At 33.0% G+C, this 25271-nt stretch overlaps 3 protein-coding genes across 3 annotated transcripts; 2 read left to right on the plus strand and 1 right to left on the minus strand.

Annotated features, from left to right (window-relative positions):
* Positions 1-3623: 3623 nt before the first annotated feature.
* Positions 3624-5272, plus strand: LOC145073631 (uncharacterized). Its single transcript, XM_079020162.1, has one exon. The coding sequence runs from the start codon at positions 3827-3829 to the stop codon at positions 5162-5164; it is 1338 nt and encodes a 445-aa protein (XP_078876288.1). The 5' UTR covers positions 3624-3826; the 3' UTR covers positions 5165-5272.
* Positions 5273-14591: 9319 nt separating this feature from the next.
* Positions 14592-16920, minus strand: LOC145074227 (heat shock 70 kDa protein 16-like). Its single transcript, XM_079020640.1, has 3 exons — positions 16390-16920; positions 15230-15777; positions 14592-14770 (listed from the first exon to the last, which is right to left on the minus strand). Exons 2-3 carry the CDS (start codon positions 15456-15458, stop codon positions 14700-14702), a joined length of 300 nt encoding a protein of 99 aa, XP_078876766.1. The 5' UTR covers positions 15459-15777; positions 16390-16920; the 3' UTR covers positions 14592-14699.
* Positions 16921-22741: 5821 nt separating this feature from the next.
* LOC145075576 (uncharacterized) lies at positions 22742-23603 on the plus strand. Its single transcript, XM_079021774.1, has 4 exons — positions 22742-23006; positions 23051-23057; positions 23099-23171; positions 23439-23603. Exons 1-4 carry the CDS (start codon positions 22742-22744, stop codon positions 23601-23603), a joined length of 510 nt encoding a protein of 169 aa, XP_078877900.1.
* The last annotated feature ends 1668 nt before the right edge of the window (positions 23604-25271 follow it).

Here is a 25271-nt window from a genome sequence, read left to right on the forward strand (position 1 = left end):
ATGTTTTATACGAGTTTTTAAATAAGCTGTATATGTAATTTATATCTACAAATATGTTGGGTAGAACATGGGTAGATGAAATAGTTGGTGTGTGATAAAAAAATGATGAGAGATAGGTGAGGATATAATGGTGATGATAAATAGGTGATGAATTACGAGTCCAGACGATGTTGTGGCTACGTATTCATGCGATGATAGTCTAACCCTTATTATGAAGTACGAGTCCAGGCGATGTTGTGGCTACGTATTCATGCGATGATAGACTAACCCAAATTATGAATTACGAGTCCAGGCGATGTTGTGGCTACGTATTCATGCGATGATAGACTAACCCTTATTATGATTTACAAGTCTAGGCGATGTTGTGGCTACGTATTCATGCGATGATAGACTAACCCTTATTATGATTTACAAGTCTAGGCGATGTTATGACTGCGTAATCATGCGATGATACCCTAACCCTTGCTAGACACATATTGAGGGAGTAATCCCCAAATTAGTATTGTCTATGCAATGTAGGCGATGATCCTTAGGAAAAGTTCATAGGAACAAACATATAAGGAAATACGATGTAAGGAGATGAGAAGTAAATATGATATAAGAGATGACCATTGAGATAATATCTTTAGGGAAGACTAAAAGAAGATATGGGGATGAGTAATTGGATTGATTGTTTGATGATTAAATATAATAATTATATTATTGTGGGTTGAAAACCCTATATGCTCACCAGGCTCCCAAGCCTGACCCACTCAGTTTTCTTTGTATCACAGGTATCAATACGAAGACATATTTCACTGATGGATTAAAGGAGATGTAAATCATTAGTGTAAATAAATGTAAGTTCTGTTTATGCTTATGTGTTTGTATCGGAACATGACATCCCGAGATTTTGTTATATAATAAAAATACTTTTCTTTAAGAAATGCTTTGATAAATTCTTATCATATTTTGTTTTGGGGACAAATTCCGTAACAATTTTCTTTAAACGATTACTCTGATTTTAAAAACAAAGCATAAACAAATTGGTCTTTTCTGGCCGTGAAATTGGGGATGTCACAGTTGGTATCAGAGCATTAGTTTAAGCGAACTAGGAATTTGTAGGATTTTCTAGACTTGACTTAAACTTAGTATGCTAAGTGGAGATTGTGAGATGTGTGTCTGATAAATTTTAGACACGAGCACTAGTTTATTTTAGGAATGTTGCCTAAAATGCTTTTATAGGCCGCCTAGGCGCTTGGCGGTCTGCAACTGATGACGATTAGGGGTGTTTGGCGGAAATTGGTCATACTCGGTCTAGGCGGTCTTCGGCGGTCCTTGGCGGGAAAATTTTAAAATTTTAAAATTTTCAAATATTACACCAAAATTAACAAAATTTCAAAATTTTAAAATTTTAAAATTTTAAATATTCAAAATTTCAAATATTATACAAAATATTTAAAATGCTCAAAATTTTAAAATTTTAAACTTTCAAATACTAATTTTCTTAGGATATATTAATTTTTGCAAATGATCACCAACCTAGCTGGTTGTGATGCATCCTGGGTCATAGGCCTCAGTGGGTGAGGTCAAGAGTCCGACTCTTGGCTGAGCACATTTGGGGGATTTTCCCTGGATTGGCGCGGGTTCGATTCTTCGTTCCCTCTGGTGGTGAGTGGTGCCCCTCTTGGTGGCCCGCCAGACATTCCTGATCCATCGGGTCGGGTTACCCTCTATCTATTTGCCAGTTCTAAAAAATATATTAATTTTTAAAATAGTTTTATTAGTAATTTAGGGTCCCCGATTAATCCCCGCCAAACCGATTAATCGTTTGACCCCAGTCCACCACCGAGCAACCGCTGAACTATTTTTACAACCATGCGCAAAACCAAAGACAACTTTAACATAAAGGAAATGTCTTTTAAAGCAATCTTCAATTTGCTAGCAAGGACAATTTTAACTCCTTAATCATGATAATGTTAGTATAAAGGACTAAAATTATAAGAAAATACAATCATAAAATATAAAATATAGGATTTTTTAACATGTGTCCTAAAGACACATATAACAAGCATTAATTGAAGTATTAATTTTAAGAAATATTACTATAATTAAATATGATAAACATTAATTATATCTAATATTACCATAGTCATGACCGTCCGTAGGGGAGTTCAAAGTGTTCGATCGTATAGGGTCCCGAAAGAAATAGGGTCTGAAAATCATCCTATTAACCTAGTAACGTTATACTATGTATAACTAGTTGTGAAACCCGTATATTATACGGGTTGATTAAAACAAAATGTTAAATAAAAGCGATTAAATGAGAAGTTTATTTGAATTTGAAATTTGAAATAAATAAAAATTATGAGAAAAAAAACATGCAAAAAATAAATAAATTAAAATTATTGTTTAGTTATTAAACCCGTATACTAAACAGGTTAATTATAACAAAATGTTAAACACAAAGGTTTAAACTGTAAATTTATTTGAAATTGAAATTGAAATTTAAAATTTAAAATTTAAAATTTGAAATTAATATCATTATGGTAGGTTTAATTTATGGAAACTAGTTAATAATATATTAGAAATGAAAAATGAAATAAATGACAAGTGGAAAATAAATATATCTCTAAATTATGACAAAATGACATGTGACAAATTGAATGAGAGAAGGATATGTGACAAAATCATTCTTATTTATCAGGGTAGATGTTATAGCAATAATCTACCAAAGTTTATTTAGTTCAAATGGTGGAGGCACGCCCCTTATACACCATAACTACGGGTTCGATTCCCCTCAACGGTTTTTATAATCTGATTGCTTTTTGTAGTGATATATATAAGTAGGAACACCTGTGCTATACATCTATTACTCTAGTTGAAATGGTAAGTATTCATAAGCTTCTAGCAGGGGCGGACGCAGGAATACACAATAGGTGTTGCCGAGGTTGAAATAGGTGTTACCGATGTAGAAAATTAAGGTAAAAAAATCGAAAAATCGAAAAATTTTCCACTGCAGACAGAAAAAGTAAGTATTGCCGGTGCCACACCGAGACACCTACTAGGTCCGCCCCTGGCTTCTAGTACGTCGGCAAACCTTTGTTCGATTCCTACTTAAGCCTTTGGATTATAAAATTTTGCATTCCATTTATATAATATTTTTATTTTATTTTTTAACTTATTTTTATGAGGCTTTTTTTCATGTTTGCACAGAGTCTAAAATAAGTCAGGACCGGCCCTGACCATAATTAAATGTAAAATATATTAATTATAAAAAATATTATTTATAATTAATATATATCATATTTAATTATAATAATATTCCTTATAAGTAATACTTCAATTAATACTTATTATATTTGTCTTGAGAACACATATTAAAAAAATATAACATTAATAAGTAAATATTTAAATCGTTATAACATAAATAAATAAATATTAAAAAAACACATGATATATATTTTAGAAAGGGATGGAATTATTTTAGAAAGTGACCCAGGAATATACTTCTCTATTTGCACGACTGTTTTGGCGACTGGAGTTCCTGATATCCTGCATTTGCCCATACGCTAACAAAACTGTTCCTCAAACCTCATTGGCTCAAATGGAAACTCCGTTCCACAATTTTCGCTGTCTAGGAGTTCTTACTGTAAACCGCGACACACCTAATTCCAGACTCCAAAACTCATTATCCCCTTCTTTCCGTTCCGTAGACTTACTAAAAGTCAAATTTTACTCGTTTCCCACTCCCAAGTCACCCCTATCTTCAACTCGAATAAAAAGAGATTCAAGAACATGATCAGAATCAATAATGGAGTAACTGAAATTCATCATTATCCAATCAATGACAACAAAAGTTTCTTCTTCCAAAACGATGGCGGAGCAACGGCGTAGCAACCGCAGCCGTCATACCAAATTCCATGTATTCACCACCGTCTGTTTGATAGCAATCATCTTCACCTACATGTTCAACACAAACACCTTCGTTTCAAACATCTCATTCAATTTCACTCCAAACACCACAATCCCTTTTCTCTCTGTCAATCTTTTGGACAACCAAACATTCATCGTGAATCAGTTGAAATCGACTTCAACGTTACACAATCCAGTCTTGATCGTTAAAGAAGTTATTGTTCAAAAATCGGTTTCCGAAGATGATCAGAACCCACTGGTTCCACCCATTAATCTCACCAAGAAACAAAGAATGAGTTGGTTTAAAAACAAGCTTCCGGAGTTTGATATGTTGAACTCCAATCAAGAATTTGAAATTCGGGCGAAAGAATTCTTTCAAGACTGTAATGTTCGATTCTTCATGACATGGATTTCGTCTCCTTTAAGGGTTTTCGGAAAAAGAGAGTTTCTCGCTGTTGATGCTTTGTTTAAATCAAATCCAGAGAGTTGTTTGATGATACTATCAAACGTTATGGATTCGGATTTCGGGTTTCAAACCTTGAAACCGATAATTGATCGTGGGTTTCGGGTTCAAGCACTCACGCCGGACTTGAACTTCTTGTTCAAGAACACTCCGGCGAAGTCGTGGTTTGATCATATCAAGAACGGGAATCGGGATCCCGGAGAAATCCCATTAGCGCAAAACCTATCGAATTTGATTAGACTCGTGGTTCTTTATAAATTCGGTGGTGTTTATCTCGACACTGATTTCATTCCTTTGAAAGATTTCAGCGGATTACGAAACTCGATCGGAGCTCAAAGCGTGAACTCGTTGGGCAACTGGACAAGATTAAACAACGCAGTTTTGATCTTCGACAAAAACCATCCTTTGCTATACAAATTCATCGAAGAATTCGCGTTGACTTTTAATGGAAACCGATGGGGTTTCAACGGACCTTACCTTGTATCAAGAGTAGTTGAAAGAGAAGCGACAGAACTAGAGTCAAACTTCACTGTTCTTCCGCCGCTGGCGTTTTATCCGGTGGACTGGACACGAATTGGCGGGTTGTTTCTCCGGCCGGTGAACCAGGCTCACCGGAAATGGGCGGAGACGAAGGCGGCTCAGATTAAAGAATCGAGTTACGGGATTCACTTGTGGAATAAACAAAGTAGAAGATTTAGAATCGAAGAAGAAAGCATCATGGCGAGGTTGATCTCCGAACACTGTGTCATCTGCAAGTTCTTCAAGAAAAGTCAAAGACTTTCACACAATTCTTTTTCCATTTCATGATTATTTTTTGAAAAATTTCCTCACGTAAATAACAAAAAATGGTCCAATACAACCATATTTGTTTTTTTTCATTAACACAACAAGAATAAAAGTATGCAGTATGCACTATTTGCTACGAACATTGTAATTTTTTATGCTTTCCTTTTTCCTCTCCAAATCCGAGAACAAAAACGAAGTCTCGGCTTCAATCTAAACCTAAATGGAAACCGAAATCTAAACTTGTAGAAGCTTGAAAATTTGCTAAACGACTTCTTTCTGGTCAACTTCTGGTTTCCAAGTTGATATTCTTTATGTTCGTTGTTGTGTTCTTGATGTTTTTCGAGTTCTTGGTGTTGTTGAATGAATCTGCTACTGATCTTCGTTATACCCATCCATGGATCGTCGTGAATGGCGTCGTCGGAGTCACTACCCCATAACGGAATTGTCTTTGTTTCAGGCGAGCAACAGTAAAAGTCGAAATGATTAGCTAAACTTGTATGCTCCATATCGAATAATCTTCTCAAAGATGTGCTTCCTTTTTTCATCAAATTCAAGAGCTTTCTACTTTGGTTTTGGTCGAACGATGAACAGGAAGAACGTGAAGCAGCGCCTGTTGAGGTTGAGGAAGACGATGATGATGATGTAGACTGGTAATGATTCTTCTGATGTTTTATAAGTTGTCTGATCTTTTCCTTTTGAGCGTCTCTGTTATGGAGGAAGTATGAGTCTTCATTATCGTCTTCTTCTGTTATCTCAGACGCCATGGATGGAGCTTCAAGAATGTCGATGAAACAAAGTTTTAGTTTTAGGGGAATAATGAAAGGATTTCATATTGGACGTAAAATCAAACGCCATGGCCGGCAAAATGAAAAGTTATCTAATACAATCGACCTTTGTTTTGTCATTTACTTGTTTGGCATATCAACTTTTTAAACATTCTATTCTTTTCGTCTCAAGAAAAAGATATAATGACTATTTTAACTTATTTATCAATAAGTAGTACATTAGTTTTCTTATAATGGGTTAATCATGGAAATTAAAGAACTTGGTTTGTAAAAACGTGCTCCTATATTCAGATGTATAAATCTTTATAAATTAATGTTGTAAAAATAGTCTCCGTGGTTGTGATTGTTAAAATTATATGTTTTGGTCCAAAAAAAAGTTTGATTCTTCAGGAAAGGTTCAATTTTAGATATTTTGAGTAGTTTTGATCCCTAAGGTTGACATTTATATGTTGTTTTGGTTCATATTCCACTTGAAATGACAAATATCTTTAAATATATATTTTTTTAATTTCTTTTCTAATTATTCTAATTAAAAAAGGAAAAGAAAAAACACCCCAACCTTTATCTCCTATAAAACCGAAGAAACAAAGGTTTTTCGTTGGCCCTCTTTCGCCACTGACGTCTGTCACCTTCGTTAGACCTTGGCTTGATGGGTTGTGAAAGTGTGGGAAGGCCACAACATTCATGGGGTTGAGGAAGGTTGGAAGCCAATCTGGGGCCGATTTTGATGTAAGACTACAATTAGACTAGTAGTATTCACTTAGAGCAAAAAATGTCATTTCATCCATGTGAAGGTTGGTTATCTCGCACCTGGTCAGAACAGGAGGGTTGTTGGAGCTTTATATTCAAGCAGGCTAGAGTAGCTTTTTCCAAATAGACTTTTGGATAGAGTCTCGTGGTACGGTCATTTGAGAGGATGTCAGTTTCTGCGACCGATCGATAATTCGATGCTTCAGATAATTGGTACACCAACTCAAAGCTCAAGAGATCTTGGGTAGATCGAAAATGAGAATGTTTAGTTAGTAGGATGTGATAGTGCATTGGTTGGGAACCAATGATTGAGACTTGTGCTGGGAGCTGCCTTTGCTTCGGGTGCAAGGTTTTAGGCACTGACAAATTCTCAAGTTTATCCTCTGGTATCAGTGGAATAATTAATGGTTAGAGAGGTTCGTCTGGCTTGGGTTGCAAATAAAGTTATTATGGTTGTGAAAGAATGTTTCTACCTGGTTGGAAGTCAGATAAGGTATTGGGTTTTCGGATTACAGGCAGAGTACTGATGGTTACCCCTCATCGGTTACGGTAAGTGGATCAAAAACTCATTATTCGCCAGGTTCTGTGACATTTGATAAGATTTGGTTTTTGATTGTAGTATTGGAAGACATTCGTCTGTATGCGTCGACTTCCTAGTCCGTATCGGGGTTGTGAAAGAATTTCCCAGGTTGTCTTGCGCGTCTGGTAAGTAGTAAGGAGTGATTTCGAGGATGAAATCTAATTTAAGCGGGAGAGAGTTGTAACACCCGTCTTCCAGGATGGATCGATTTAGGGTGCTAATGAGTCAATATGTCAAATTTTGGAAGAATTAGGGTCTCACGACGTAACCTTTTAGTGGTCACGACATGAGGAGGGTTAAGATGTAAAATTTGTCTCCAACTGATCTCACGACGTGAGGCATAGAGGCTAACGATGTGAGAACTGATGCAACCCAAACGCATGATATTTTAGGCTTCCCTTTGTATTTAAGCCACTCTAAAACCATTTTAGGGTTCATTATCAACCTCCAAACCCCCTTTCACCTTGAAAAACCCTAGTCTTCATTCCTTGTTAGACTCTTGAGGTTTTTGGAGCTTTCTTGGCTTGAAGAAGAAGACAAGAATAAGAGGAATGTGATCTTTTGGTGGAGCTTGCAAGGAATCAACATTATCATAACTTCATATTGTCTCTAGACCCTTATAAGTGTCAAATCTTCCACTTTTATTGTTGCATATGGTTAGATCTAAGTTTTCTTGCACTTTTCTCCTTGTTGAGTAAGTTTGAATGAATGGAAACCATAAAGTTGGAAACTTTATGGGTTGAAAGGGGCCTTAGAATGTCATATAGTTAAGATCTAGTGAATGGTTGGGTTTTGAATCTCTGCATGAAAGTTTGATGACATTTTTCTACATTTTTTTATCGCAAATGAGATCTTGACATGCATTGGACATACATGTCCATAAAGTTTCGACTTTTAAGTGTATTATGGAGTTATAAGACCCTAGAAAGTTAGAGTAAAACAATTAATGTATTAAGGACTTAAGTTGTTGGATTTTTAGCTTCAGATTGTGCTCACGATGTGAGACATATGGTCTCATGACGCGAGGATTGAATGACCCCGTTTCTGCTGAGCTTCTTGGGGTCATGACATGAAAGAAGGTTGTTCACGTTGTGAGGTAAGCTCTAATGATTTTTCCTTGACTAAGTTGGATAGGTTGGGTCGAGGCGAGTTGGAATCGGAACGAGTGGACTTTCACGCCGTGACCAAGGTCTGGTCACGACGTGAGGATGGAAAGTTGGTATTGTGGGCTGTTGACTTTGACTTTGACCATTGCGTTTTGGATTGGAAAGTGATATGAATCTAGCTAAGCTTATCAGGAAGATCCAACTGGTAGGCAACGTTACTTACTCTAGCTACTACTCAGAAGGGCCCAATAAATTGTGGGCCCAACTTGCCCCGCTTTCTAAAGCGTATAACACTCTTCCAGGTGATACCTTCAACAATATATCCTTGACCTAAAATTTTAATTCAGGCTGACGCCTATTTGTGTAACTATTTTGTCTGTTCAGAGCTGTCTGCAATCTCTTTCTAGCTTTGTCGTCTTGAGCACTATATCCATGCTCCACATGAACAACTGACCAACCTCCCCCCCCCCCCCCACAACAAATTTGGGTCGTACACTTCCTCCCATAGAGAAGTTCGAAGGGAGGCATACTTTTACTGACATGATGACTGTTGTTATTGTGGGCTGTTGACTTTGACTTTGACCATTGCGTTTTGGATTGGAAAGTGATATGAATCTAGCTAAGCTTATATGGAAGATCCAACTGGTAGGCAACGTTACTTACTCTAGCTACTACTCAGAAGGGCCCAATAAATTGTGGGCCCAACTTGCCCCGCTTTCTAAAGCGTATAACACTCTTCCAGGTGATACCTTCAGCAATATATCCCTGACCTAAAATTTTAACTCAGGCTGACGCCTATCTGTGTAACTATTTTGTCTGTTCAGAGCTGTCTGCAATCTCTTTCTAGCTTTGTCGTCTTGAGCACTATATCCATGCTCCACATGAACAACTGACCAACCTCCCCCCCCAACAAATTTGGGTCGTACACTTCCTCCCATAGAGAAGTTCGAAGGGAGGCATACTTTTACTGACATGATGGCTGTTGTTATAAGAAAACTTAGCCAACGGTAGGTAGGAGTTCCAACTCCCACCAAAATCAGTGATGCATGCCTTCAACAAATCCTCAAGTGTCTGGATGGTACCCTCACTTTGCCTATCCGTATCAGGGTGATATGTCGTGATAAAATGAAGTCTCGTACCTAAATCCACATGAAATTTACTCCAAAATATGGAAGTGAAGCGTACATCTCGATCGGACACTATCGAAGTAGGTACACCATGCCTAGCAACTACCTCTTGAACATAGATATCTGCCAAACTCTTGGCAGATGAGCTCTCACGAATAGCTAGAAAATGCATACTCATGGTCATTTGATAAAAAATAACCCAAATAGCATCCAATCCCTTTGCCGTTGTGGCTGTTGTCCATCTCACAAACCAGAGCAACAGAAGTCTGCACGTCTGTTTGTGCTCGTCTCCTCCATCTGGTGATTTTTAGAAATCGAGTGCTCTTAAAAGTCTATAAGTTTTTTTCATTTTCAAAATTTGATTTTTATTTCCAGAAACAAACCTAGAAAATGATTATTCTTGAAAACTCTTCAGGAACATACCCAGAAAATCGATTTTTTTTTCAGACTCGATGAAATCGGTTTTAAGATTCAGAATCGTGTGTGTGAAGCGAAAACCCACAAAATCAAATATGTGATTCAAATTTTGTGTTCTTGAGTGTGTGTATGTTGAAGAACAAGCCCAGAAATCTGGATTCTTGGCTTTATCGGTTTTTTATTTTGTGTTATTGGGGTGTCACAAAGAGATATGTTAGTATGATGAATCTGAACCCATATCTTCATAGGCTTCATCCCAAGATCTTCATCCCGGTTGAGAGAGAGAGAGAGAGAGAGAGAGACCCCTTTGCATTTTATTTCAGTTTTTTTTAAAAAAATAGAGAAAACATCATAAATGGTCCTTGTGGTAGTGAAATGACAAAAATACCCTTTAGTTAACGGACAAAACTCAACGGTGTTAGCAATAAGGACTGATCGTCAAAAGTTTTGAAAGCACAGAGACCATCTATAATGTTTTTAAACCACGGGGACTAAACTTCAGATTTTAGAAAACCACAGAAACCATTTATGATGTTTTTTCAAAAAAGAAACAACATTTAGTAGTTTATTACAATGAAATCATGAATGACCCCTCTAGTTTGAATGATATCAAACATATTTACCTCTCATTCCACTTTTTTCTTCTTAACCGAAATATAATCTACTTATAAGTAATTGATAACTTTATTTATATTTTGGTTGATACTCGAACCTTCAAACTAGAAAAACAATATCTAATACCTTTAAAGTGTAAACCTTTTATAACTATCTTTCCACCCGACAAATCAAAATTTGTAGTTGTTTCATGGGAAAATGACTCTTGAGGGTAATTAACTTTTGCGTTTGTACTCATTTGGTCCCTTTTCTTTTTTTATATTCAATATACCATCGAACTTGTTGTTGGTGTTTACCATAGCCCTTTTGACCGGTGATAGCCGGTCAAAGGGTTATGGTGAACACAAACAACAAGTTCGATGGTATATTGAGTACAAAAAAAAGGAAAGGGACCAAATGAGAACAAACGCAATAGTTGGTTACCCTCCTGATTCATTTTCCCTTTACTCATTTACAACAAATCCCACATCATCTCCTACTGATATTAATGACTTTATGAGATTCATTCTTGCTTCTCTTCAAAACATAACCTACGAAAGGACATTATTCATATATGTACAACTTTGTAATGCACTTGAATATTTATTAGGGGAATCTTGACTAAGCAGGTGCATTTCATGACTACATTTACATTTCCAATCAAATGATTTATCGTATCATGGATTCTAGAAAAGTCTACAAACGAGTGGAATCACAAGTGCTATGATTTTTGAGTTTACTTAGCTTTAAGATCGAACTCATGGGATAAGATACAACATCAATATGTACAATATTATGGTGGTGTGTCTACAAAAGCAGCATGATATTGTACATATGGATGTTGTATCTTATCCCATGAGTTCGATCTTAAAGCTAAGTAAACTCAAAAATCACAGCACTTGTGATTCCACTCATTTGTAGACTTGTCCTGAATCCATGATACGATAAATCATTTGATTGGAAATGTAAATGTAGTCATGAAATGCGTCTGCTTAGTCAAGATTCCCCTAATAAATATTCAAGTGCATTACAAAGTTGTACATGCATGAATAATGTCCTTTCGTGAGTTATGTTTTGAAGAGAAGCAAGAATGAATCTCATAAAGTCATTAATATCAATAGGAGATGATGTGAGATTTGTTGTAAATAAGTAAAGGGAAAATGAATCAGGAGGGTAACCAACTGTTGCGTTTGTTCTCATTTGGTCCCTTTCCTTTTTTTGTACTCAATATATCATCGAACTTGTTGTTTGTGTTCACCATAACCCTTTGACCGGCTATCACAGGTCAAAATCCGGTCAAAAGGGCTATGGTAAACATCAACAACAAGTTCGATGGTATATTGAATACAAAAAAAAAAAAGGACCAAATGAATACAAACGCAAAAGTTAATTACCCTCAAGAGTCATTTTCCCTTGTTTCATTGACGTTAATAAACTCTTTCAAATGGTTTAAAAACTCAATTTTGAATGTTATGTAATTGTTTCAAATTTTCGCTTTTACTTCAAACTGGCTATGTCAGGAACCAACTTTCGATATTATTAAATAGTGATAACATTTTACATTTGTTTTATGATAGATATTTAAACCTTTAAAGAGATTTAAACACTCAAGTATCAAAGTTATTTCATCGATAATGAAATTTTTTATTTGATAATCAAAGATTACACTCAAATTATGTAAAGTGAAGTGCATGGGTAATGAGGGGCAAAATGGATAGCTGTACAGATCCAATTTTTTTTATTATATTTTATTTTTATTTAAAAATAAAAAACCTATAATAACGATAAAAACCTGTTTTTTCTGCCCGTCCTAAGCATTTAAGGATATTTAAATCCTTAGGATCGGTCATGCTGAAGTGGAAGTAGATTAGGCTGGTTGGAGCACCACATCCGCACACTCCAAGGTGACATATCATTGCGGTTATGAGGTGAACACCACACCAATCAGTGTGCGGTGTCCATCCCCGTACCTCTTATCCTTCTTCGCTCCAACTGCTACGTGGTAACAACTATATTTTGATTTTTTTAATAAACCGCTATAGATGTCATAATAGCTAATACTCATTTCACACAAAAACTATACTTTGTACTACAAAAAAATGAATTCAACGACCCTCCCACCAATCTCACCCTAAGATCCAATCGAAACAAGTCGCGTGTGAATGGTTCAACAACACCGAGTCGATATGGTAGACAAAAGATAAAAGGAGATGGGAGGAAGATGATTGAAACGATTTCATTAAATATTTATGATGTTTGAATTTGACAATATGGTTTGTAAACCAAGTGTTTTCAGTTAATGAAAAGAATTATTCCAACGAATATCATCAGATTTAAGTGTTTAAATTTTTAAGAAATTCTAAATGGCCTAAGACAAACAGTTACTAAATTTAATTAATATTTGATGACATTGTCACTTAATATCATAACATACTCTGGTATTTGTATTTTTTATTCTAACATCAATACCATTTGACATAGCTCATCCCTTTACTTCACGGCAACTTTAATGAATTGATACCCTACAAGAACAAGAAGTGGTGGCGCCGACAATTGTCGCTATTGGTGTAAATATCGTCGTCATAGTTTAGTCGTTATATCTTTATAATAAATTAAAGGAATTAATAAACTATGAAGCACGAAATGTCAGTCGATATAGATTCACCTAATCAAAATCATGTCGTTGCTTTTATTCATTAATGATTAAACTGCATAAAAAATAAAGGATTTTTTAATTTCGATTTTGTGTAGCCACGACATGTAATCGCCCTATGTGTTTTTCAGAGGCCTGCCTAACTTTTTGCAACGACAAGTCGTCGCCACAGCCGAAACTTCGTTTTTTTGTTCCAATAAACTAATCAAATGAAGACCAACAAAATAGTTAAATCGGATTCATCTTAAAGATGTAAATCTACCATACCAATACAAACATCCAAATCCAAATTCAAGCTTCAAGAACAAGCCTTTGAAAAAAATCCTAATTTTCATGATGAAACCATAATCAAATTGAAGATTCGAGAACAAACCTTTAGACTATCGGGTATGGGGCGGTTATTGCCGATGTAGACACGGATTAATGTCCTGATAATGGGAAGAACACCGCCTCCGACCAGCGTTATGTTATCCTTTGTTACCACAAGAATGGGTTGCAACGGGTGTTTCATCCCATCAAAAATGGGTGCTTCGATTTCTTTGACAAACTAACGGTCAATTTTTGAATATATATATATATATATATATATATATATATATATATATATATATATATATATATATATATATATAGGAATGAGTTCTATGGAAAACAAATAATTAGGACAACATCTACCGGAACGAATAATCAAATGACACGTGTCCATTTCTTTCTTCACAAGTAATGTATTGTGGAAGTGATGTGTTGTCATGTTTTCGTTGTTTCAAGTATTTGTTGCCCTAATCATTCATTTTCCATATAACTCTTTATATATATATATATATATATATATATATATATATATATATATATATATATATATATATATATATATATATAGGGTTGAGATCGGTTGAGAACTCAAAATTTCCCGAGAACCCGAGAACTAAAGGTGAAGCGTCGAATCAAAATTAACTCCTTAAGGGCATGATTGTCTAACTTTTTGTATTATTAGAAGCATTAATAAAAACTCTTAAATTAACATTATAAATCAAATTTTTTTATAAAAATAACAATTTTCGTTTTTTTAATTGCAGATTTTTTAAATTTTTTTATAAAACATAAATTTTTAAAAAAGTTGAATTTTTTTTTTCCAAAAACTGTATTTTTTTAAAAAACAATAAATTTTATAAACTTAGTAAATTAAAAAAAAAACTGGAATATTTAAAAAAAAAACTATAACTTTTTTAACCAAAAAAATCAACCTTTTAGGAGCATATAAGCATATTTTTTCAAGTGAATGTATTAAAAAAACTGGAATATTTAAAAAAAAAACTATAACTTTTTTAACCAAAAATAATCAACCATTTAGGAGCATATAAGCATATTTTTTCAAATGAATGTATACATATTTCTTATACTATAATATTCGTAAGTAAATCACAAAAAATCTCATTTTTATTAATTAATCTATAAACATAATAGTACAAGTATTTTATTCGATACAAAATAAAATATAGAAAATAAAAAATGCTACAAATTTCAAAGCTTTTCATGTCTTCGTGTCAATATTTCCATATTTTCTTCAATTTATCATTTTTCATCTCTTCAATATCCACCACAATTTCTTCCAAATCTACAAGAAAATTAAAAAGAAATTGATTTATGCAAAAACACTCACAAAACTACATATGTGATTTTCATGTGATTAACATATGAATCACATGTGGTTCACATATGAATTACATCCGATTCACATATGAATCACATTTACATATGACATCATATGTAAATCACATGCCATTCACATATGAATCACATGTGAATCATATCTGATTCACATGTGAATCACATATGATTTACATGTGAATCACATATGATTCACATGTGAATCATATGTGAATTATATGTGAATCGCTAAAAGGAAACAAATTAATATAAATCTTATGGCTACACAAAATAAATAATTAAGATTATTCACGTGTGAATCACAAGTGACACATGTGAATCACAAGTGACATGTGTGAATCACAAGTGATTCATGTGTGAATAACAATTGCAGTGCAATCATGCATTAATCTCAAAGGTTTTAAACCTGCAATATGTGCAGCATCAAGATAAGCTCGCCTTTGTAAGTCTGTGAAATATGATGGAATCCCAATCACATAGATTGAAACTAGGGTTTCAAGGTTTTTCTCTGCCATTTGCTTGAAATTTGCAAACAACATTCCCAAAATCTGCACAGGTCTATAAGTGTGTTTCTCATTCAAGTACTGTAAGTGAACCAAAACACCACCATCAGAATCTTCACTCATTTCTCTCATTAGCAACACAAGATCATTATGACTTCATTGCATTTGGAGACTATCTTGAATGGAAGCTTTTTATTTAGACCATTGACCCTGGATCATGAAGATAGGTTTGACTTTGACCCACTGGATGTCACCAAGACATGGCCTGAGGATATTTTGCCATTGCAACCTATGGGGGAGATGGTGTTGATCATGAACATTGATAACTTTTTTGCTGAGAATGAACAGATGGAAACTCTACTGAGGCAACATGGTCATGTGTATGGGGTTCACATAATTTACCATTTGGAATAAAAGGGGGTGTCCCATAGCTTGCTCCAGCAACCAATCCCTAACAAAAACAACAATTAGGTTTTAATTTTATAAGCAATTCTAACCTGAAAATTCCAACATTTAGCAATAAAACATCCATATTTAAGTTTTATGTAACTACTTCATAGGGACATCTAATCTAAGTATAACGAAGATGTCAAGGAGCTATCAGTACCTAAAGTCCCAATTTTGGTGATAAGAATTGTGAGAAGCAAGCAGCACATCAGATCCATGAACACAATCCATTTATAGTCTAGAACTTATCATAAACCCTAGTACTAGAAAAGTAACTTGTTCTCTGGTCAAATTCATCAATCTCCCAAGTTGATCTCTATATGGAAATATGGAACTGACAACAAAATTATCATCAGATCCTTTTGATATTTAGTAGAAATCGACCTAGGTAAATGAATTCAAGAAAGGTTCTCAAATTAATCCCAATTCAAAAGGTAACATAATGCACATTTTCAATTTTACAACTCTTTTCTAGGAAAACCTTAGCACTAACTACTCCAACAAAGTTGAATAATCACACGAACGATCGATGACCAAAAACATTTTAATTGTCGGCAGATGCGATCCAGATAAAGGAATAAAGGACTGAACTACAAGGAGTAAGAAAACTGGATACCTGATCACCGTTGTTGCCAGCAAGATAATATGTTTCGGTGGTGGTGAGGGAAGAAGGTAAGAGAGAGTGTCCATGGGTTTCTCAGCTACTATCGCCGATCGAAGCACCTATATTCCTCAAATGTCCAACTTCAGGACTTTTTGCCTAGATCGAAGCACCTCCTCTTCTTTACCATCCAATTCCACCATAAGTGCAACTAAATCAGTGGTGATTAAGGTCGATCGTCAACCATTAATGTGTGCGTCGACTTTGATGCTCACTGTAGCGGTAGATTTGGCTGAAATCGACGACAAAGCGATTGTGTAGGGAGAGATTCAACGGAAGGAGGTAGACGATGGACTGAGAGAGAGAGAGAGAGAGAGCTTCGACTTTCACCTTCCTCGATTCAATGAATAAGAGAGATAGTAGACGGAGGAGACCATTGATAAATCAGACATTGGTTCTAGATCGGGAAACAAACGCCGATGAAGCTATGAGAGAAATAGGGACAAAGAGACGATCGGGGGATTTATGAGAGAAAGAAGGCATCGATTGATTAGGGGGAATGATTTTCAGTACCATAAATGCCCTTAGATTAATTTAAGTATCATACCCCCGTGTTTAATTCTTTTCAAATATTTACAACAATGCCACAAAACATCTCAGCCTTCCATTATTTTAATCTAACAGCCCTCATTTGGTTCTCGGGTTCTCGGGAAAATATGAGTTCTCAAATGATCCTTGCTCTCTCTCTCTCTCTCTCTCTCTCTCTATATATATATATATATATATATATATATATATATATATATATATATATATATATATATATATATATATATATATATATGGGTGAGATCCGTTGAGAACTCATAGTTTCTTGAGAACCTGAGAACTAAAGGTGGACTGTTAGATCAAAATTAACTCATTAAGGGCATGATCGTCATCTTACCGATCTCATTTAATGTTTAATTTTTTTTTCTTGTTATTGGAAATATTAATAAAAAGTTCTAAAAATTAACATAATAAATCAAATTCTAGACTTTTTTTAAATATAATTGTCGGTTTTTAAAAAAAATATAGATTTTTTAATTTTTTTTTTCAGAAAACATGAATTTTTAGAAAGAAAAAATTGATTTTTTTTAAAAAGCTGTAATTTTTACAAAAAGAAATGCAATTTAAAAGAAAACTGCATCTTTTTAAAAAAACTGAATATTTTTTCAAAAATACTATAATATATTAAAAAATCTGCATTTAAAAAAAACTGCAATTTTTTCAAAAAAAAACTAAACTTTTTTAAAAATTTTAAAAATGTAAATTTTTAAAAATCAGTAATTTAAAAAAACTAGATTATTTAAAAAAAAAAACTCTAACTTTTTTAACAAAAATAATCAACGTTTTATGTGTATGTATGCATAATTTTTCAAATGCATATATACATATTTATTATACTATAATATTTGTAAGTAAATCATAAAAAATCTCATTTTTATTAATCAATCTATAAACATAATAGTACAATGTTCGATACAGAATAAAATATAAAAAATGAAAAATGCTACGAAGATTCAGTGTTATCACTTCTTCATATCAAGATTTTCATATTTTCTTTAATTGATCACTTTTTACCTCTTCAATATTTTCCACAAATTCTTCTAAATCTACAAGAAAATAAAAAAAAAATTGATTAATGCAAGAACACTCACAAAAATGCACATGCATATGCATATATATATATATATATATATATATATATATATATATATATATATATATATATATATATATATATCATGTAAGATTCACATGTGATTATATAATATAATATTCACATGTGATTGTATCTTTTAAGATTTAAATGTGAAATTCACAAGAAAATTTTAAAAAATAATTAACGAAGAACACTCACACAAAATGCATGCGTGCATATAGATGTAATTCATATGTGAATCACATGTAATTCATATGTGATTCACTTGTGATTTACATGTGAATTACATATGATTAATATGTGAATTACATGTGAATCACATATAATTCATATGTAATTCACTTGTGATTTACATGTGAATCACAAGTGAATTACATGTGATTTACATGTGAATAACATGTAATTCATATGTGAATTAAATGTTATTTACATATAAATCACATGTAATTCATATGTGATTTACTAGTTATTTACATATAAATCACAATGAATTATATATGAATTACATGTGATTTACATGTGAATCACATGTAATTCATATGTGAATTACATGTTATTTACATGTGAATTACATGTAATTCATATGTGCTTCACTTGTGATTTACATGTGAATTACATGCAATTCATATGTGAATCTAATATGAATTACATGTGATTCACTTATGATTTACATGTGAATCACACGTAATTCATATATGAATTATATGTGATTTACTTATAACCGTCACATCATGATTCATATAAATACCAAAATTTAAAAAAAAATCTCATATGAACCATTATCAATATGTATGAATTACATATTGATAATACTATTATAAATGGGCAAATGAGTAAATTGATTAGGGGTGACTCCATTTTTGAGTAAATGATGATATATGAAGATATAATAAATAATACATTCAAGCTTGGAAAAGATAAGATACCTGATTAAAGTCAATAAGGAGGAGTCTGCCAACTCTTGATCTTAAAAGCATTTATGCACCATCAATCCCTACACCCCCAAACTTTATAACATATGTTACATATATAATAGAACAAAGAATATTACCTCCTGACTACGATTTACAACACCAATAAAGGCAAGTCGAAGGGGGTTCACTTTTCCAAGCAAAAAATTACGTGCATCGGTTCCTCTATCCATAATATCCAACTAAAACATCAAAAAGGACAACATTGTGTCATAAATGAAGAATAATACTAAATAATGGAAGAGAGGTAAGAAAAAAAATGAAACTGAAATCATGTATGTTATAGTATACCTTTGTGATTACACCAATTGTCTTGTAACCTAACAACACAAAAAGAAACGAAGTCATGTTAAAAAGAAGAACTTTCATTCTACTTCTAGTTTTTCTCCCAAAATTGATTAATAACCACTTTCGGAATCAGGCTAAGAATTATCAAGAACAATGAATTAGTTAGTGTTGAACAGGGCCCTAATGTTTAATTATCACAGAGAGTTTACTAGATAGATTTACAACGAGTGCTTGTAATGAGAATATGTACACGATATATGTAAATTAGAGCTCACAATTTATAGGATGTGTCATCCATGTTGGTTAAGCCCTAAGAAATAAGAAAGTGACATTTCATTAAAACTTTAAGAGTTTGGTCTTTCAAATTTCTTCTGAAGGCCCTGGAATCAATCTGTCTCTGGAATTCTCCTGCTTCTGGAAAAGAGTTGGACATTTTCAGCATTCTTCATATTTAAATATGATCTTACTACTGTTAGATATGATCTTCAAGATGAGGTTATTTAAACTGATTATGGCACAAACATATTAGAGAAATGCAGTGAAAGAGGAACTATCTGGAACATCTTCTTCTTGATTAAAGTGTATTAGTCCGTCCACAGAGATTAGATTTCATGAAGATGAAAACTGAAGTTAAGTTGCACACACATAGAATGAGATGAAACCTAAGATTAAAAGGTCAAAGAATTGCACAAAAGGCCATATCAGAAATAGAATTTGAAATTTATGATCAGGAATTGAACTACACTTGATCGAGCTGTTATATTATTGAAAAAAAACAAAAGTGAAAGTACTTCAATTGAACTACCTTCCTTTCTCTCTCTCTCTCTATATATATATATATATAGGGTTAAGTTATTGTGTTCTAACTATCTATTGTGTGCATGTAGAATTGATTCTGGACCAATTATTTTAGTTATTTTAAGAAAGTAATTAATGCATATTACATGTTTAAGATATAATGAATATTAATTAAATATTCAGCTTTTAATATGTTTAATTACTTTCTTAAAATAATTAACATGATTGGTCCAGAATCAATCTTAAATGCACACAATAAATAGTAGATACATTTGAACCTAACTCTCTCTCTCTCTCTCTCTCTCTATATATATATATATATATATATATAGAGAGAGAGAGATAGGTTCAGGTGTTTAAAGTATTTATTGTGTTATTGTATGCATAAATGTGGGACAATCAAAATTTAATAGAAAAAACAATAATTAAATAAATCAACAAGGGTAACTAGGTAATTTGATAAATAACTTCCACAAATACTCCCTATAATTTTGCTAGTTACGTTGATTTTAACCTAATTCCCCCATTTTATAGACTGATCTGATAAATTCAATCACCGGTGTAGGATCAATTATTCATCACCGGTTGAAGACTCCTTCACGCCGACCATCCAATCGGCTACTAACCACCACCATCATCTTTATTGTCAACGACCATAACCATCCTCGTCCTTCCGTTTTTTTATTCCAGAACTGAGAAATAGAGATAGTGATTGATAAATAGCGAGATCGAGGTGCGAGGGATGTCCGACGATTGCAGACCCATTGCACCCGAATGACGTGCTCCGATGGTCGTCTAGATTGAAGAAGGACGTGGGGCGAAGTAGCGGGGCTAGTTTCGTCCTCTGTGGCTTTGAAGTGCGAAGCAGGGAGGGTTAGATGAAGAAGTTAGAAAAGTTCTCGGTTAGAACAAGGAATCAAATGGGGGTCTCGGTGGTGTTTGCTCAACAATCCCGGTGTTTCCCCCTTGTTTTGGCAGTCCCGATCAACAACAGGTAAAAAAAATGTCTCCAAGCTCTTATCATGTTCATCATCGTTCCATTTCTAGATGCCCTGTTGAACAATCAAAATGTTTTCGCTTTCAAATACACAAATCAAGTTCTGGTAAGGTTAAAATAGTCTTTCTGTATAATGTTATAATCCAGTTTCAGTGTTCCATATCTCACACAAACTGGAATCATTAATTCTATTTTTATGTATAAATTTCAGGCATTCATTATTCTGTCTTGCTTAATATCGGTGTCTGTCAACTTCGATCGGAAAAACATCTCCGGTGACTTATCATGTGTTAGGTCACCTGAAAACATGTCTAGGTTTGGCATTTGGATATTTTCTATTACACGATCCTTTTAGTTGGAAAAACATTTTGGGAATCCTGATTGTTGTTGTGGGTATGGTGCTTTATTCTTACTTTTGTACTCTTAATACACAGCCAAAACCCATTGAATCCAATTCGTTTTCCTTTTTTATAAGTCGAATCATATTTTCTTGATGTAAACTGATGGGGGAGACTGGGAAAATTATATACACATCAAAGGTGACGTGAGTTCTTAATGATCTTAATCTCGCCCCTTCTGATGTTCTAGAAGCATTAAATCGGTTTGTTTATTTTATATCATTCCAATTCTATCGGAATAGAATCACGAATTCAAATTCTATCGGAATGGAAACACGAATTATAATTATGTTGGAATGGAATATGGATTTTTTCTCATTGATTATACATGTTCTACAATTTTTGGTTTTTGGTTTTGGTGCAGCTAACAAGTCCGCATAGTTTTCCAAAGGAATATAGTTTTTTATTTATCATTTGCTAATGCGTTATTGGATTCTAAACTACATTTGGATTTGTTTTTACAGAAGTTGATGCTTGAAGAACGGACAACAAATTAAAAGTGTTTCTTAGTAACATTATTTTTTTAGAATGAATTAGTGTATTTGTTAGATTTTGATGTTTTTTTTTCCCGATTTGAAAGTTTTTTAGTTTTATTCTTTAACAATAAATGTAATTCTTAACAATTGTTACATGTATTCTATAAGAATTAATGTAATTTTTGTTTCAATTTTTCAATTGCTGGTTTGAAAATTTGTTATTCTACAAGAAATTTTTAAAGTCATGATCAAGAAATATGTTTAAGAATACTTTTATTATTTTATTGGTATAGAATATTTTTATTTTTGAATATACTCAATCATATTCTGTCAGAATGTCCAAATTAAAGACCTTATAATTAGTACAAATCGGATTTTTAAAATTAATAGAATCTATGATCCCTTAAAATATGCAAATTTCCTTTATTAATTATATATTAATTGACTAAAATACCCTTCTAGTTAAATTGGGATGTATTTTTCAATTATATTTAATTCAATAATGTGTATTAATCACTTTCTTAAAATAGGTAAAATGATTGGTCCACATTTATGCATATAATAACACAATAATTAATTTTAATAGAATAACCTATGCATATATATATATATATATATATATATATATATATATATATATAACCTATAAAGACATACCATCTATCTCATTTTTATTCACATCATTCTTCTCTTTCTCTATATTTTATAAAATTTCAATACCTCCCAAAAAAATAATGGATTTGTTCGCCTTGTCCAACAATGATGATTATGATGATGATATCTTCATCGGTATGATGTACGAGCATTGTAGGAACGCGATACTACAACCAGATCCAGTTCATCTACTAACAAGATTTGTGATGTTAAACAAAAATCGCCAACACGAACATTTAGTTTATGATTATTTTGCGGATAATTGTGTCGTCCAGCCAAGCGAATTCAAAAGAAGGTTTCGTTTGCGAAAAAAATTGTTTGTACGAATAGCTAGTGCCTTAGAAAGTATGTATCATTTTTTTTTCAATTTTTGTATATTTTAAATGTAGCTTTTATGTAAATTCAATACATTTTTTACTTATTATATATATGTTTAGGTATAGATTTTTCCAAATGAGATATGATGCTAGTGGTAAGCAAGGATCCACAGGGTTGCAGAAATGTGATGCGGTAATTAAACTGATGGCTATGGGGGAGTCTCCCGATTCTATTGACGATTATATGAGAATGTTTGAGAGAACTACAAAAGAAGGTTTGTATTGATTGGCAATAGGTGTTGTTGAAACATTAGGTGACGTTTATTTGTGGAAACCTTCGTTGAATGATATGCAACCACTGTACGCGACACATGAAGAAAGACATGCTTTTCCAGGTATGCTTGAAAACATTGATTACATACTGAAAATGAAGAATTATCTTGTGGCATGGAAAGTTTAGTATGCAAATGGTCATCACGGAGCGATTTCGTTGGTGTTAGCGGTTGTTGCTTCCGAAGATTTATGGATTTGGCATGATTATTTCGAGGTTGTGGATTCCAAAAACGATGTCAAAGTTCTTGATGAGTCACTAATATTACAAGATCATTTGTCAGGAAAGGCATAGTATACTCCTTTCACATTCAATGGAAGTGAATATATGTTTGGGTATTACCTTACGGATAGAATATATATATATATATATATATATATATATATATATATATATATATATATATATAGAGAGAGAGAGAGAGAGAGAGAGAGAAAGAAAGAGAAAGAGAGAAGTAAGTTCAAATAAATAAAGTAAATAGTGTGAAAACATAAAAATATTAAGTTTATGTTATTATTCTAATATGAATATTAACGTCTAATTATTCATATATTAGTTAGGATGATATTGTTCTATTATAAATTTATATATCTGCATTTTTGTAGTGAATTCTAATTTTAGTTAAAACCTCTGAGGATTCAGTTATTCATAGCTGAATAATGGCATATACACACACAAACACACACACACACACACTAATTCATATATAAATGTGAACTTTTTCACTTTCTCAGCCTTTTTTTTCTCAATTGAACATTCTCATATATATATATATATATATATATATATATATATATATATATATATATATATATATATATATATTCCACGTTCATCAAAGCATTTCGACACCTAGTAGAACCAAGAGACAATTTTTTAAGAGGAGTCAGGAAGGTGCACGTAAGGATGTGGAACGTGTTTTTGGAGTTCTAAAGTCGAAACGACACATAGTTAAACATATAGCACGACCATTTGCTATAATAACTCTACAAGATATTATGAATGCATGCATCATAATGCATAACATGGTGATTGAAGATAAATGACGAAATATGGCAGAGTATATGTCTACGGAACCCAAACGCATGCAATTTCAACCAGGGATAACATAAAATATTTACATAGAGTCGTTGATATTCAAGATGCACGAAAACACATACAACTTCAAGAAGACTTGTCGAATTATATGTATGATGGTAACGAAGATGAAGAATAGTAAATTCAAAGAAAAATAGTATTTTTTTTTGGTCTTGTAATATATTTCTTTTAAATTTAAATCTTATGTTTAATTTAATTACTATTATGTTTTATTTGAATATTATGTTTAATAAAATTATGTTTATTTTTATAATTAAAAAAGTACTCGCAAAAAAATGATGAGATGAAAATTATTTGGTGTTATATCATGGTGGTTATTTCCTTAATTGATGTTATAACACCATATGTGATGTGACATTTGAGCTGACATATTTTTGATGTTATAAAATGCGATAACATGTTACACATACCTAGCAGTCTCAAACATTAAAAACAAAATTTAAGTTTCAAGAACAAATGTTCAAATGAAAAACCGACAAATTTCCACGATGAATTCATACCCAAATTCAAGATTCAAGAACAAGCCTTCAAGCATTAAGAACAAAATTCAAACTTCAAGAAGAACAACAAATGAATCGGGAAGATGGATACATCAGAATCAAGCTTGTTGATGTTGGTTTCAATGTAGAGGAGATAAAGGTGTTGTGACCTGCCTCGTAACCACCGACTATCCCATGTCGTCGTTGTCATAGCGAAATGTGATAGACACAAGATAGCAACGGTGTGGTTGCTCTCCACCTTATATTCATACTTTTCTATCCCTTTCTCGATCCCTCTATGTCTCTTTCTTTCTAAATCGATCATATTTTCTCTTAGATTGATGTTTCCACCTAAATGGAATTGTTGACCTTGATGTTGGAACGA

The sequence above is a fragment of the Lactuca serriola genome, chromosome 9, assembly GCF_051521515.1.
Source record: "Lactuca serriola cultivar US96UC23 chromosome 9, Lser_US96UC23_V15, whole genome shotgun sequence".
Classification (NCBI taxonomy): Eukaryota; Viridiplantae; Streptophyta; class Magnoliopsida; order Asterales; family Asteraceae; genus Lactuca; species Lactuca serriola.